This window comes from Dunckerocampus dactyliophorus, chromosome 7 (assembly GCF_027744805.1).
Source record: "Dunckerocampus dactyliophorus isolate RoL2022-P2 chromosome 7, RoL_Ddac_1.1, whole genome shotgun sequence".
Classification (NCBI taxonomy): Eukaryota; Metazoa; Chordata; class Actinopteri; order Syngnathiformes; family Syngnathidae; genus Dunckerocampus; species Dunckerocampus dactyliophorus.
This window is the reverse complement of record NC_072825.1, coordinates 20,003,770-20,018,998: the sequence shown is the minus strand read 5'-3', so window position 1 is coordinate 20,018,998 and position 15,229 is coordinate 20,003,770. Positions and strand designations below refer to the sequence as shown.

The 15,229-nt window shown below is 41.2% G+C and overlaps 2 protein-coding genes across 2 annotated transcripts; both read right to left on the bottom strand.

The window, feature by feature from the left end:
• Positions 1–1,387: 1,387 nt before the first annotated feature.
• On the bottom strand, positions 1,388–11,200 carry kdf1a (keratinocyte differentiation factor 1a). The gene is made up of 4 exons (XM_054782776.1): positions 10,932–11,200; positions 9,695–10,731; positions 9,496–9,570; positions 1,388–3,882 (listed from the first exon to the last, which is right to left on the bottom strand). The coding sequence occupies exons 2-4, from the start codon at positions 10,710–10,712 to the stop codon at positions 3,794–3,796; spliced, it is 1,182 nt and encodes a 393-aa protein (XP_054638751.1). The 5' UTR covers positions 10,713–10,731; positions 10,932–11,200; the 3' UTR covers positions 1,388–3,793.
• A 181-nt stretch (positions 11,201–11,381) lies between these two features.
• Positions 11,382–13,809, bottom strand: LOC129185554 (trophoblast glycoprotein-like). Its single transcript, XM_054782775.1, has 2 exons — positions 13,544–13,809; positions 11,382–13,477 (listed from the first exon to the last, which is right to left on the bottom strand). Exons 1-2 carry the CDS (start codon positions 13,801–13,803, stop codon positions 12,478–12,480), a joined length of 1,260 nt encoding a protein of 419 aa, XP_054638750.1. The 5' UTR covers positions 13,804–13,809; the 3' UTR covers positions 11,382–12,477.
• Positions 13,810–15,229: the final 1,420 nt, after the last annotated feature.

Below are 15,229 nucleotides of genomic sequence, written 5' to 3'. Positions count from 1 at the left end.
TCACACTTAAATGTTTCACATCATCAAACAAATGTAAATATTAGTCAGTGACAACACAACTCAATACAAAATGCAGTTTTTAAATGAAACTTTTCATCATTAAGAGAGAAAAAATCCAAACCTACATTGTCCTGTGTGAAAAAGTGATTGGGTTCTGCAGCAGGACAATGATCCAAAACACACCAGCAAGTCCACCCCTGAATGGCTGAAGAAAAACAAAATCAAAGACCTTGGAGTGGCCTTGTCAAAGTCCTGACCTGAATCCTATTGAGATGCTGTGGCATGACCTTAAAAAGGCGGTTCATGCTGGAAAACCCTCCAATGTGACTGAATTACAACAATTCTGCAAAGATGAGTGGGCCAAAATTCCTCCACAGCGCTGTAAGAGACTCATTGCAAGTTATCACAAACGCTTGATTGCAGTTGTTGCTGCTAAGGGTGGCCCAACCAGGTATTAGGTTTAGGGGGAAATCACTTTTTCACACAGGGCCATGCAGGTTTGGATGTTTTTTTCTTTGTAAATAATAAGAAGTTTCATTTAAAAACTGCGTTTTGTCTAATATTTAAATTTGATGATCTGAAACATTTAAGTGTGACAAACATGCAAACAAAATAATAAACCAGGAAGGGGGCAAACACTTTTTCACACCACTGTATATGGAGAACAACCAGACCAAGATCATGTGGGGACTTCCAAATCCAGACTGAGAAACTGGTGATGGCCAACCAGCCTGACACAGTGGTGTCAGAAGAGAGCGGCGGTGATCAATGTAGCAATCCCAAATGATAGCAACATTCGGAAGACGGAACATGAAAAGCTGAAGGCTGAAGGGAGAACTAGAGAAAATGTGGGGTGTGAAGGCAGTCGTGGTGCCAGTAGTGATTGGGGGCAGTCACTCCCAAGCTAGGTGGATGGCTCCAGCAGATACCAGGAACAACATCTGACATCTCCGTCCAGAAAAGCGCGGTACTGGGATCAGCTAAGATCCTGCGCAGACCCATCAAGCTCCCAGGCCTCTGGTAGAGGACCTGAGTTTGAAGGAGATACCGCCTGGGTGAGTGAGAAAACATTTTTTTATAAATAATTCTGAAGAAAAGTTTGAAAAAAGTGAGGCATATTTAATGACAAAGCTTTGTGTTATTATTTGTTGTTGGTGATGATGCGGGCCGTGTTGAATTTTATTTCCAAAATGTGATGCGGGACAACAAAAAAAAAACAAGCTCTGGGCCAAAAATGGCTCAAGGGCCGGACATTGGACATCTCTGACCTACAGTACAGCATTGTAGCTTTTCTTTTATGGATATGTGCAGTTAGAATGTGTATAAATAATTTGGGACATGGAACTCGTTTTGTTGTTTTCTTTTAATTAATATTGTTTAATATAACATCTTACAGTCTTTTTTTTTACTTTCCTCTGTCACTTGCAGCTCAAGAATAGCCATTAAAAACAGATAAAAATGTACTTTGATTGAAAATGTGGCATTGCATGAGTCATTTTTGAGTTGGATAAAAGATTATATACAAGATACAATAGCTAACCACACTGATAACTGTGTTTCGTTTGTTATTCTTATTATTCATGTAACCTGCTTGTGGTCATTTGTCTCCCTCTAATGGAAAAACGTGTCAATGATGTTTCTCCAAGAGGCTTGACAATAAACAGGATTTGTAGCATTGAGGCCTCCACGTTACATGCAAGACTACTTTAAAGTGCAAAGAGGAAGATGCGGTGACATTGCGTTGTACTACATTTGGTAGACGGCAAGCCCTCACGCTCGTGGTATGTTCATTGTGAAACTGTGAGCGTTTTACCTGACACCTCATACAGGTAAAACAGGAATGTGCTGGCACAGAGGCGCAGGAAACGGGGTTACACGGGATGCGTGCAACAAACACACGCAGAAGCAAGTCATGACAAACTTTGGCAGAGCTAAAAAGAAAAAACAACAACACACTGCTGGATGTGCTGCCTTTTCGAAACGGCACAATCTCTGCAAATGTTTTGGGTCAGAGGCAAATGTTCTTCCACCGGGAGCACAAGACAAAATGTCTCATTTCACTTCCAACAACAGAGATTATATCATCTCTTATTATAGCCGTTTCATATCAATTTCTTTGGCATTTTTGACCAAATCCACAAAAATCTGGTTTCTACACTGCAAAAGACAAACCCCAGGATTTTATTTCCTATTTGCTAGAACCGGCCGAACAAGTTCCTGCTTTTGACATGGAAAAACCCTGCCTTTGCACATCATCACGGTCACCTCAGGGTGATAACAATAACAGTGCATGTGCTAAAGAGGGAAAGTAACCTTAAGAGACAGGGCTAGGAAATAACAGTCATCATGATGCTTCCAATAAGAAAACATGTACGCAATCATTACGTGTAAAATAATAGCATTCATTTTGTAGTTACATATATTATCATATTAGAGCACCCTTTGAAACCAAGTTTTCTTTTTTTAATTGCACAGCAAGCTGTAGGTTCCTCACAGCTGCCATACAATATTATTTTGGAAGTTCCTTCTGTATTCAGAATGCAATGCAATGCAATTATAATGCACATTTGGATGAAAAGCGTTGTGCTCACTTTAATGCTGATATTGTTGTGATCACTGCTCAGTTCTGGTTGGTTGGTTGGACATTGTGCTCGATAGAGGCCAAACAAACTCGTCGAGTGCAGCGATTATTTTACATAATAACACTAATACTGCATAAGCTGCACAAACTGTACAATATGTACAACTATTATATGCATCTTAATACACAAATGCAAACAATCAAATAAAAATATACATCTTTATTGAACTAACATGGAACAACACAAGCAGTAACTATTCTGTCCAAAACAGTGCTCACCGCTTAATTCATTAAAAAAAAAAAAAGTCCAAATGCCACATGTGGTTTAACAACCCAGGGAGTAATTTAACTACTGTATATACACAGGGTGTCCCAAAATAACGTATACACTTGCTGTCATACAACGTATTAGAGAAGATGAGGGGTTTTATTTTCAGGAAGATGGAGCACGTCCACACTACTATCGCGATGTTAAATCCTTCCAAACAGGTGGATTGGACGGAGGGGTTTCGTTGAATACCCTCCGCGTTCATCAGACCTCACTCTACGAGACTTCTTTTTTTTTTTTATGGGTGTACCTAAACGCCAAAGTCTGAGCGCAGTCGTTGAACGTGAATGCACGCAAAAACCAAGGGAATTGTTTCGTGATGTTTGTGATTCAGTCAGTTTGAGAACAGTCGGTGACAAAACAATAAAATAATGTTTGTAAATTGTTTTACACTTGGAGAATTTAACAAATTATGATAAACACCTAGTTTACAATTATTTAAAGTGTGTATTTTTTTTGGGACACCCGGTATATGCATGTATATATATATATATATACACACCTGGCAGGAAATATGGCTTAAAAACAAAGGAGTATCAGCTCAAAACATAATTCAGGAGCATTAAAAAGGCCTGAGTCAATGAGCCCTGACAAAACCTGCACAATTGCTTCCATAACATTCCTGCAGTCTGACTGCCAAAGCTACCTGGAGTGTACACAAGCACTCTTTTAACATGACAATGCCACTCCAAGCACTTTACAAATACGTAGTATAAAAATGAATGCGCTCTCTCTTCGTATATAAAAAGTGTTGACTGGAGAGAGGGCGATGACACCATAATAGCTTGTAACAGTAGCAGCACTAAAATGAGCCAGCCAGCACTCAGTAACAGCATAAATGAAAGCAGGGATGAAGGATAACCCGAACGTGACCGTTTTGGCCTTCAGAGAAGCAGCAGGGGAGCACCTGACGAGTCTGTCTCTGTGTCATGCTGGTAGGGGGAATAGGCCATGGCGGTGCTGGATGAATATGCTGAAAGAGAGACATGGGATTAGCTCATCTTTCAAACAACATGAAAATACGTTTCCTCTATTCATGGGGAGAAAGTGGACATGCACTGAGATAAAGAACTCAAACAAACCGGCCAGGGAGGCTATACCATGAGGAGCAGCGTTAAAGGAACTGTAGGAATTTCTGGCAAGTACTGACTGTGTACTACACGTATACACATTCCTGAGTAGTCTTTTCACTGTTTGACTGTGTGCTAGGGGGGACAAGACTGACATATTTATATATATATAAAAATAAATAAATCAATTTAAAAAACCCCGCAAAAATACTGTATATGGTAAAGTTTTCCATGCAGGAAAATACAGTGGAACCTTTAAGGTAAGGCTTTCCAAAGTGCAGCCCGGAGACCATATAAGCCCCTTCTGAAAATACAATTACTGTAAACAAAAAAACGAATAAAAACAACAGCAAATATTGAGGAAAAAAAGACCATTTCATGAGAATAAAGTAGTAAAATATTAGAAGGGTAAAGTCATAATATTAAAAGCAAGAAGTTGTAATCTGACAAGAAAAAAGTCTCTTATTTTTTACAAAAATAAAGTTGCAATATTATGAGGGGAAAAAATATACAATTTTACCATTTTAGCAACTTTAAGCATAAAGTAGAAATATTGAAAAAAAAAAAGTTTTTATGCCAGAATGCAAAGAGAAACAAGCACAACAAAGGGAAATTAGGTTGGAAAAAAAGTTATAATGTTACAAAAATCACAATATTATGGGAATACATTCATAAATTCACCATTCTTAATAAGGGTGTCAGATTCAGACCAAAAGTCAAAATAATTGAACTGTACACGACTAAAAATAGCAGCACTTTAACAACTTTTATTACAACCTGTCTGTACAAAATAACACTCTAAAATGGCGTAAGACAGTCAAAAGTGATCATTTCAACAACAGCAAAGCATGCTGGGAAATGCGTAATCTTCATATTCCACAGTTGCAAACTCTTCCGGGTTACACATCGCAGGGATTGTGATGTGTTTGTGTTGATATAAAATACTGTAGCCTTTGCCCCAACATTGAGAGAATGACGAAGAGGTGGCCAAAACAAGCATAGTCGTATACCCGCGGACTATGGGAAAGTAGAAATTTCAAACAGGAATGAACGGACGCAAAAAAAAAAGCCCATTTCCCCCACGCTGATGTAAAACAAAATGCCCATCCACACGAGTCAAGTTTCAAAACAATTCTGTCCACATAAAAACACATTCACCAGCTGTCATGCGCATTTTGCCCCAACCTGAAAACGCAACCACAGGGCCCCTGTGCGATTGAGTTGAACACCCCTGATCTAAAGGATTAACTTCACAAGTGTGCTTTGCTTTTTCTTTGTCTTTTTAAAGTCTTTTTCTATATATAATGCCACCCTAAGGACTACTACATGATGATACACCGAGAACAGGATATGGAAGCACACAAGATCCCTGCTACAGATCCAGATTTCTTTTCTCTGCTGTGAATTGTATTGTAAATTATTCTTTTTTTTTAAGGTCACTTATGGTTGATGGCGCTATTTGTAGGGGGAAAAGAGTGCTGCAGCTATGAATCCAGCAGAGGGCGCTGTCTGACAAGTCAGTTCACTCAACACTTTCCAGAAGGAAGATGCTTGACAAGACATGATGTCGTGTAACTCCACATTTTGTAAGTGCAATACTGTATAGTGTATGCCTGTGATTCTTTTGTAATGGGTACAACTGAATTGAAAATGCATTTTAGGACATTTTATGGGTGCGTCCATTAGTCACGGCTTATCGCCATTGTAGGGATCTCCTGTTATTGTGACATAGGAAATGGTCTGGCTACTCTGGATGATGCAATGTAAGCAAATCAATGACTGGATTATGAATTACAGACACAAATTAATAATATTACAAAGAAGATGCTAAAGTAAATGTACTGCGTGTATGTAGTCTAGCATAAAAATGGCCAGTGAAGTGCGCCAAGGAACGGCACATTTTTACTGCTTTAAGACGCATAAAATAATAAAAAAAAAAAAAAAGCAATGAGGGTATGGAAACGGGAGTTCAGAACATTCAGAAAGTGAATTCAAGGTAAATTAGCATGTCAATATCTCTGCATCCCCTAATATTTACTGACATTTGCAGGACTGAGTGTCACTGTAAACATGCTTGCTTATATCTGATTATCAGAACCAAGAAACATTGCGTGTGCTTAATGTAAAGACACTCAATTGCCTTTCTGTCAACTGTCCTGTTTTTTTGATTTTGTTATTTAGCATTTCATGATTGCTCATCAAAACAACTGGTGTAAAAGACATCTATTCTTTATATAAAGACTTATATATGGAAAAACAAACTTCACTATATCATTATAGTAAGGAGTAAATATCAAATAAATAATCTTAAAATGTACTTCATAGTTGATCAAATACAAACCCCTTATAATGTCATTTCAATTTGGGTTACTTTTGAAAATCAAGAGTGAGAAAATATTGTTATTTTTTCCCGACAGAATTCTACATGTATTTTTTTCCTGTGTCTTGTAAAATCTTCTCACTTTTTTTTTTTTTTAAGCCAATACAATCCTTGGCAGCGGTGTGAAAGTACCAGAGACACAAAGACATGTAACAGGACACCCTGTTCTTTCACCCGTGTCTTTGCAGGACACAAAACAACAAGCTGCTGCACAGTAATCCATCTGAAATCCTAGTTGGTCTCTAAAATGACATAAACCACAGGACATCTTGTGGCATATATTTAATGTGACTTGATCTGCTGCTACGGCGTGTGGTGTCATGTGACACGCTCAGCTCGAGGCGTGGACACGGATTGATCGGTGGGTGTAAGGTGACCGACCCGATAAGAGATTGTAAAACGGAGAGAAAAGATTGCTGCGCGAAGGAATGTTGCGCTTTCACTGTTACTGGGTGCTATGTTACTGGGAAGCAGGAAGGAGGGCTTCCAGCTTAATACCATGATCCCTGTATGAGGATGTGGGTCCAACCACTAATCATATAGTGCTTAATACGCCCCCTAGTTTCTCAAAGCAGGCAGTGGTACCACGGAGCAGTTACAGTATTATTGTTTTATTATTATAACAGTATTATTACTATTATTATTTCCCTGAATGACAGTTCCAAGGGGGGTAATGAGACAAAAATGACACGCATATCCAGTATCCTTGTATTAAAGTGAGAGTAGACTTTCTAGCCTGGGAATCAGCCCTTGCTTTGAAGATATAGTTGCCCATCTGCAGATTCATATACTGTATATCAAAGTACAAAATAACGACAAGAAACATTTTTATTCTTTCTCTGCGCCCCGGGGTCAAATGATTCACGGCCCAGTAGTCGCCTGCCGACCGGTTGCTATTTTAAAAAGTTCCCCCGTTATGCAAAAGTGACTTTTTAATGACAATCTCACAGTATTGTGCATCCTTAGAGCCTGTTTACGAGCAGTTAACTCCTTCAATTGTTTGGTCCACTATTGAGCTCAAGTTTTGAAGTACTGGGTTTTCACAGAGGACAGCTTTGTAAAAAAACAAATAAAAAGAAAAAAAAGGGGCTTCGCTACACATCTTAAAATGAAGCCTGGAGCTCTGCCAACTGTCAGTACATTTAATCATTTCATTTTTCTTCAGTGTAGAGGCGAACACAGTATGATGTTAAAATATGACTACAATGTTAGCACTGTGGCTCACATAGTTATGCTAGTGTTGCTAACGTTTGTGTCCTCCTGTTTCACGCCGCTGTTGTATGTGACACATGGCATCTACAGTATTACATTGGACAAGGACAGCGTTACAGTGTAAATGTAAAATGTGGATAAAGTGCACCATAGCGCTCCTTGGAGCCACACACTCTGTCAGCGACAAGCTTGGACAAACACAGCTCATTAGCATTAAAGCTAATCATTAAAGCGAAAGACACACAAATCGGAGTGTTCCCAGAAGGACTTATAAAAGCCTTTTTAGACTGTTAAATTGTAGCATCAGCCAACACAAGGCCACAATCTAGCCAACACAGTCGTCGCTTGCCACTTTTCGGTTCAAATTCCGCGGCTTCACTATCACATTTAAAAATATATATATATTAATAAATGATGCTGTTTTGTAGTTGAACACAGCCTATTGGTCAAAAAATATGCACATTTAAGCAAATGTTACATATTTTTTGCCTAAATTAGGCATTTTCAAGCATAATAATGGCTAACTGAACTAAAATACAAACACAGTGGAACCTCGGTTAGCATCCGCCCCAGTTAGCGTGTTTTTTTTGTTAACGTCCAGAATTTAGGGCACAATTTTGCCTCGGTTTGTGTGCATTCTCTGGTTAACATATAATATGGCGCACATACTGTCATGTTGAGGAAAAGGCTTCTTGAGACGTCATCTGTACTTCTGTGAAAAAGGTGTCGGACGTTTCGCTCCTCATCCGAAGAGCTTCGTCAGCAAACTAATAAGTGCTGGTAGCTTAGGCCTTAAATACAGTAAGAGTGGGCGGAATTGGTGTGCCAACACCCTCCTCCTATTGGTACACCAATTCCGCCCACTCTTACTGTATTTAAGGCCTAAGCTACCAGCACTTATTAGTTTGCTGACGAAGCTCTTCGGATGAGGAGCGAAACGTCCGACACCTTTTTCACAGAAGTACAGATGACGTCTCAAGAAGCCTTTTCCTCGATGGACAACTCCTGTACGACTGAGAGCCTACACAGACATACTGTCATGTTGTTAACACACTGCGTGACTCCAACTGTGTTCTTAATGTTTTTTTTTTGTTTTTTTTTAATCACTAAATGTCCTTTCTTGTTAGCATCCTATTAGTGAACAAAACAAAATGGCAACCGGAACCAGAAGTCAGCACGTCTATGATGTCAATCGGCAGTTGACTGAGAAATGTTACTGCAAAACACGTTCTTATAGTATTACATGCATACAACAATTCTAAATGCATATAAATGACGAATGAAAGGGATGCAGCTCTCAGTGATCTCACAACAGGCACAATAATCCCTAATAAAAACACGGGGTAATGTTGCTGCAGTAAACCACGCCAAGCTAAAACGCAACTCTCAACCCCCACAGTAATTTCCTGTCTGTCTGCCTGCCAATCAGCTCCCCTAGAGTTTTATTTCTTTTCTTGGGAGAATGAACAGAATAAGATTTTCATTGCATGGTATAACTGCTGTTTTACTATGCACATGACAATAAAACTCTCTTGTATCTTGTATCTTGTAGAGAACACATTAATGGCAACACACAAGAGCATGAGTCTAATTCATGTCTTAAATGACTAATTTACTCTTATGTCTACTATATTGGGTAATACGACTGTAAAGGTGACTATAGGGGTGCTAGTTCATGTCTAGAGGGCTCTAATAATGTTACTAATAATATACTAATGTATTCACAAAAAAACTGTATTCAGAAGGTCGTAAACGGGTTTTCTATGCTTTAACTACAAAAATATTCCGTTTAGAAATAAGGAATCCTACTTCGTATCGTAGTCGGGTCTGGAACCAATTACTGTACACTACTGTAGGACCTCTGACTTGAAATAGTTGAAAAAAAAACTAATATGAGACCTTTAGAAAGCATTGTGGAACTCACTTCTCCCGCTGTAATGCCTCATCTTCCTGGCCAGCTCGTCTGAGGGCGTCTGCTCCGACACTTTCACCTCTGGAACTACAGACGGGGAAAAAGAGGAGGACAAATAAATAACTCTCATGGTCATGTGTGTCTGGTGGTTGACAGTCGTTTGCTGTCAACTACAAATGTGTGATGGGATTTGAGGTCGAGCAAATCTTACAGTCACTGCTCATGAAGGTGTTGGTCATGGTCTCGTTGCCGCTGTCGGGCAGCGTGCCGTCACTCCGCCCATTAGGACGCTGTCCTGCAGAATGATGACTCTTGTTTCTCTTGCCCTTGCGGGTGCTGATGCGAATGACTCCGTGCACCAGCTTGCACTCGGCCTCCTGCTCCTCCAGGTTGTAGTCCTGAGCGATGCTGTATATGAGCTCGCTGATCTCATTGGTCTTGCGGGAGAACGACGAGTCGGAGGTGCACTTGGCCAATTGATCAATCTGGTGCAGGGCGTACAGCTCCAGCAGCTTCTTGGTGATAAGCGAGTCAATATCTGTGCCCGTGTCACTCAGGTCATCCAAGTCATAGTCCTCACGGGATAACAGGCTAGTGTTGCTGATTGGCCGCTGGCTCTCCCCGCGGCCCGGCGTTCGGGTCCGTTTAGGGGCAGATACCGGATACCTCACAGTATGACCTGCGATACGCACATCCGGGTAGCGGAAGCTGTCACTTGTGGGCAACTTATAGGATTTAGGGGACTTGCTGGATTCAAGTGGCGTGGAGTTGGTAACAGCTATGCCATTCGGCGGGTGGGGCTCACTACTTGCTTTAGGGGGATGGTCTGTGGAGCTCTCGTTAACAGGCAGGCAAGGCTCTCGGCTGCCATAAAATCCACAGGTCAGTACGCAACAGATAAGGGCCTTGCAGCCGCTCCAGCCCATAGAGGCACAGGAGCCACAGGCATGTCTGCCGGTGGGCGTGTTGTCTGCGGAGCCAGGAATGAAGCCTATAGTCTCTGAACCCCTTCCGGTCCCATTGCGTGGGGGTGCTTTGCGGCTGTGTTTGGTCTCAGAGTAGCGGGAGTGGACGTTGTGATGATGCTCTCCATGAGGATCCTTGTAGGAGTCTTGGTTAGTTGTGCTCTCCCTTAGTATAGCTGGAGCATGACTGTACTTCCCTAGTCTGGAGCCATGATGTTTGTGGTGGCGGGATGCCGGTGGGGGCCCAGTGCTGCGGCCAGGCATGGCTCAGAACCCCTCTGACCTGATTGTTTAGAGACAATACAAAAATTAAACTCCACACAGCAATGTAGCTAGTATGATATGACTACTCCCGACACGTTACACTGGATTACATTAACAAAGTGAATGCAATGACTTGTTTTGCCCTCAAAGCTTGCTGAGCAAAACTTGCAACAGGAAGAGTAACACCCCCCAAGAATAAAAAAAAAGAGGACCACTTACCGCATAAGAGTGAGCGGCTCACGTCAATTTCTATCCCAAATGACTTGAGTGCGGAAGTCGTAAGGAATGAAAAGGTTCTCCCCTAACGTCTTAAAATGAACGAAAGGGTTCCAACTTACAAAAAATGTATTTGCTTTCACCAAAAAGTTGAATGAAAAAACGGGAGAAAAATCCGACTGGAATCAAGGAATTGCGTCCTTGTGAGGGCACTTTGTTGTGTTGTCGAGAGTCGCCCAATGTTTGGCTACTACCTGCGGCTAAGGCTAATCCTTGCTAGCACGGCAGCCACCCACAGGTAAGTGGTGACGTCATAATAGGCGGATATTAATGCGCAGGAGGAGCAGGGATACAAAACAAGTATAATAGGGGGAAAAAGTTAACTAGAAAGATGTATACACACATATTCACACATACAGCCGAGCCAGCAGGTGTAGCGAAGAAAGAGATTCATCCTGCCCTATTTTCCCCACTGTGGACGCACTTAATCACCCTCACTTTCAAATGGAAACAGCAAGCCCTCCTCACCTGCTGTGAAATGAAGTGTGCTCACGATAAAAGTCGCTCGAGAAAAATAACAGCAAAGATTTATTCATTTTGTGGGTAACACACATTTAATGTAAGCAGCTTTAACAGCCTCGTAACACTATATACAGAATAAGTTCTATGCTACACAATGATGATATATGCTATCATTTACTTGCCATCATGCCACTGAGAAAACTAGGATTTTCTTCATACTCATTAGGTACACCTGCATATTTCCCTCTACAAAGATGCCTGGGAGGTATTAATGTAATCTTTATTACCCTCATTGTATTTTGTAGTGGTGTTGCTGCTTTTAAAATGTTGCCCCTCTTGCGTTGTTAAACAAAACAGCTCTCAGTATGATGCAATGCATATTTACTCGACAATAATAATAAACATCCATCCATCCAGTTTCTATACCGCATATTAGGGTCAAGGGTGAGCTGGAGCCTATCCTAGCTAACTTTAGGAAAGAGGCTGGGTACACCCTGCACTGGTCGCCAGTCAATCACAGGGCGCATACAGACAATGTGCCAAACAACCATTCACACTCAGTTTAGTCTTGCTTTGCGATACATAAACATGCATGCTTTTGGGACGTGAGCTCTCTTGATGGGGAGGCAGATTTACTACGTATACGCAACCGTGCTGCTCCCAATAATCAACATGTTATTAAATTCTTATCAAAGTAAAAGCATCATTTATGATACAGCTCTTCTATTGGCTCTCATGTTTGTTTAGCGTGCTTTTAGCGTGATAAATTCATATAACCAGAAAAATAAATTTCAAGAGAAACATTTTCCAAGCTCACCATCAAACCCAAGCTTCCAATTAAGTATATGCATTATATTTTTTTTTACAAATGTAACATAACTATACAAATAAAAATGTTCTAGTGCTATCCAAGCAAGAAGGCACTTTGAAAGTAAGGGTTTATTTGTTATAACTACAGTACATGCACAAGCTCAGAGACATAAATGAATCTACTGGCAGTAAATATCCTAATCTACAACATGTTGTCTTAAATCCTTCTAGCTTCAGAGGGAGATCTTAAGTTTCCACGTGGGGGTGCACTCATCTTTTTGACTTGTGTGCCTGCAGGAACAATGCAAGTGTCATTGGGCAGCTGCTGTGACAGAGATAATCCTGAATGCTCTCGCGCTCTGCTACCGCCGTCGTTGTGTGCCGAGATGTGTCCCAAGCGGGGGTCTGAGTCGATCTCATAACGGTAATGATAACCCTCCATGACATCATGACACGCGTCTCTCATTTCGATAATCCACCTCTTCATGCCTTTGCGATTGAGGTAGACCACGAAGAGAAAGATCATGCCCACAAAGCCCAGCACCAGCCCCAGGAAGACGTAAGACGTCTGTAAGGAGAGGTCAGTCATCTCTGCTTGGATTGGAATGACACATCCGATGGCTCGCACCCCGAGCCCTCTCAGCCGTGTATTAGTTACCAGCTTAGGAGAGGCGCACCTCACAGCCTCCACATCTACCTGAGCCCGCGATTCATTCAACCAGGTAACAAAACTCTGGATCTCACAGGAGCAGGAGTAAGGGTTGTTTCCCAGAAGGATTTGGATGTTCCCAAGTTTCTCCAACTCTTTGAGATCATCCTCTCTGAATGTCCTGAAGGCGTTGTGCGTCATGTCAAGCACCTCCAAGTTGTTCATGCCGGAGAAGGTTCCGCTGTAGACCGCCATGAGAGAGTTGTTGGCAAGGAAGAGCTGCTGTAGATTGGGAAGGTGGGAGAACATTCCTGGTGGAAGAAGTCCAAGGTGATTCCCAGAGAGGTCCAGACGGAGAAGTCCCCGGAGACCACCCCATCGAAGAGCTGTTGTGAGGTCCGTCAGGGCGGTGAAGTTGTAGAGTGAGCGGCTCAGGTTGAGCTCCTGCAGAGGACTGCCAGGGATGCTGAGAGCCTCTGGGTGGATGAGTGCCAGCTGGTTGCCACTAAGATCCAGGAAGCGCAGGTTGATGAGGGCAGAAAAGCTGTGGGAAGCCATTTCTGTGATCCTGTGAAGACAACTTCAACGATTAACATATCCACAGTGAGTATGGATTAATTCCATGCATTCTCACCCATTGTTGCTTAAAATGACATTGGAAACATTCTCCAGCTCGGCAAAGGAATGAGGTCCAATCTTGTCAATATTATTCCCTGTGATGATGACAGTCCCTGCATATCCTGGGATACCTTGTGGCACCGTGAGAAGATCCTTAGAGATACATTTCACTGTACGCGTGACAGCGAAACACTCGCAACTACCGGGACACGCCGAGCACCGGTACTGGGCACAAAAAAGTAATCCCAGAAGCACACAGACTGCAGAAATACACATGTCTAAATTGTAACCAATAAGGACACAAACAAGAGTACAATAGGACAACAGAGTATATTTTCATGCAGCAGATCTCACAAACTAAAAGAACACTGCAGAGGAGGCAAAAAGCGCTCCAGCAATAGTCCCTCCTCATCTGCTGCACTCTGGGAATAAAGGGTCTTGTGAATTGATGGGGGTTCTTGTCGCGCAGAATCTGCTGGATGAAAAAAGTGTGGAGTTCCCTTAAAGGTACAGCGGACAATCAGAGCATCCAATAGCTGTGACCTCCACAATACAATCAGACATTTGTTAAATGGATTAAAAAAACACAATCAAATACTGATATGGTACAAACAAGTGCCGTAATAGTGTCATACAGTTAGGGATGCACCGATACCGATAACTTCCTGCTTCTCAAGACCGACACCGATAACTTTTTATGTTGATTATTTTTTTAAATTTGGATGTAACTGTAGTTTGTGCACAAAGTTGGATTTGACAAACTGTACCTTTGACAAACTGTCCTTACCAAATATCATGACATAATAAGAGTAAATAAGCCATTTAATATGTAATTAAAACTCTTGCTTATGTGTCTCACAGTAAGTGTATTCCCTAACGGACCTTAGTGACGGCCGGACAGATGTGTAGAGGACAAGAAGTGACGTCGGAGGTTCAGAGTTGAGTTTTAGCTTCTTGTGGGTTATGGCCCCAAAAGAAGCCCATGTTATCATTATGATTATTATGTTGTTATCATTGTGCCTATTGTGAGGTAATTTAAACCTGCAATAAATGCCTGTTCTAGCGATCACGTCTGGTCCTTGTCTCACCGAACACTGACACCTAGTGGCCAATTTACAATACTACACTCACAATTAGAACGCTTCTTCTGCCTTGTATTTTAGTTCACTTGTTTATTTAGCCATTTTATGCTTGAAAATGCTTAATTTAGGTCAAGAATACGTACAGTTTGATTAAATATGCATTTAAAAACCAAAACAAAAAATAGGCCGTATTCAACCACATGAAAGCGATCATTTATTAATCAAGATTTGAAAAACTGCGATAGAGTGATGGTGCAATGTTGGAACAGCAATGCAGCGAGGGTTGGCTGTACTGGTAATCTTGCCTCACTGGAGCTTTTTTTTGTTTTTAAAAAGGGGCTATTGGTTATTGGAGCTATTTTTTAACCTTATCAATTTATTGGTATGATGTCATAAATCCAATGTCCAATAATTATCGTGCATCCCTAACTACATTATTGCTTGTTTTATGTTAAAATTACATTCTCTAGTTCAGTCAAGAAATAAAATAATTATTAAAAAAAATCACATTTATCAATTCCAGGTCATCTCTCTTCCTGTGGGTTCTACATCATCCTGTCTTTGGTAGTGCATCATATCTCTTAATCTCCCATATAATTGATGAATATGTTCAGCATTGA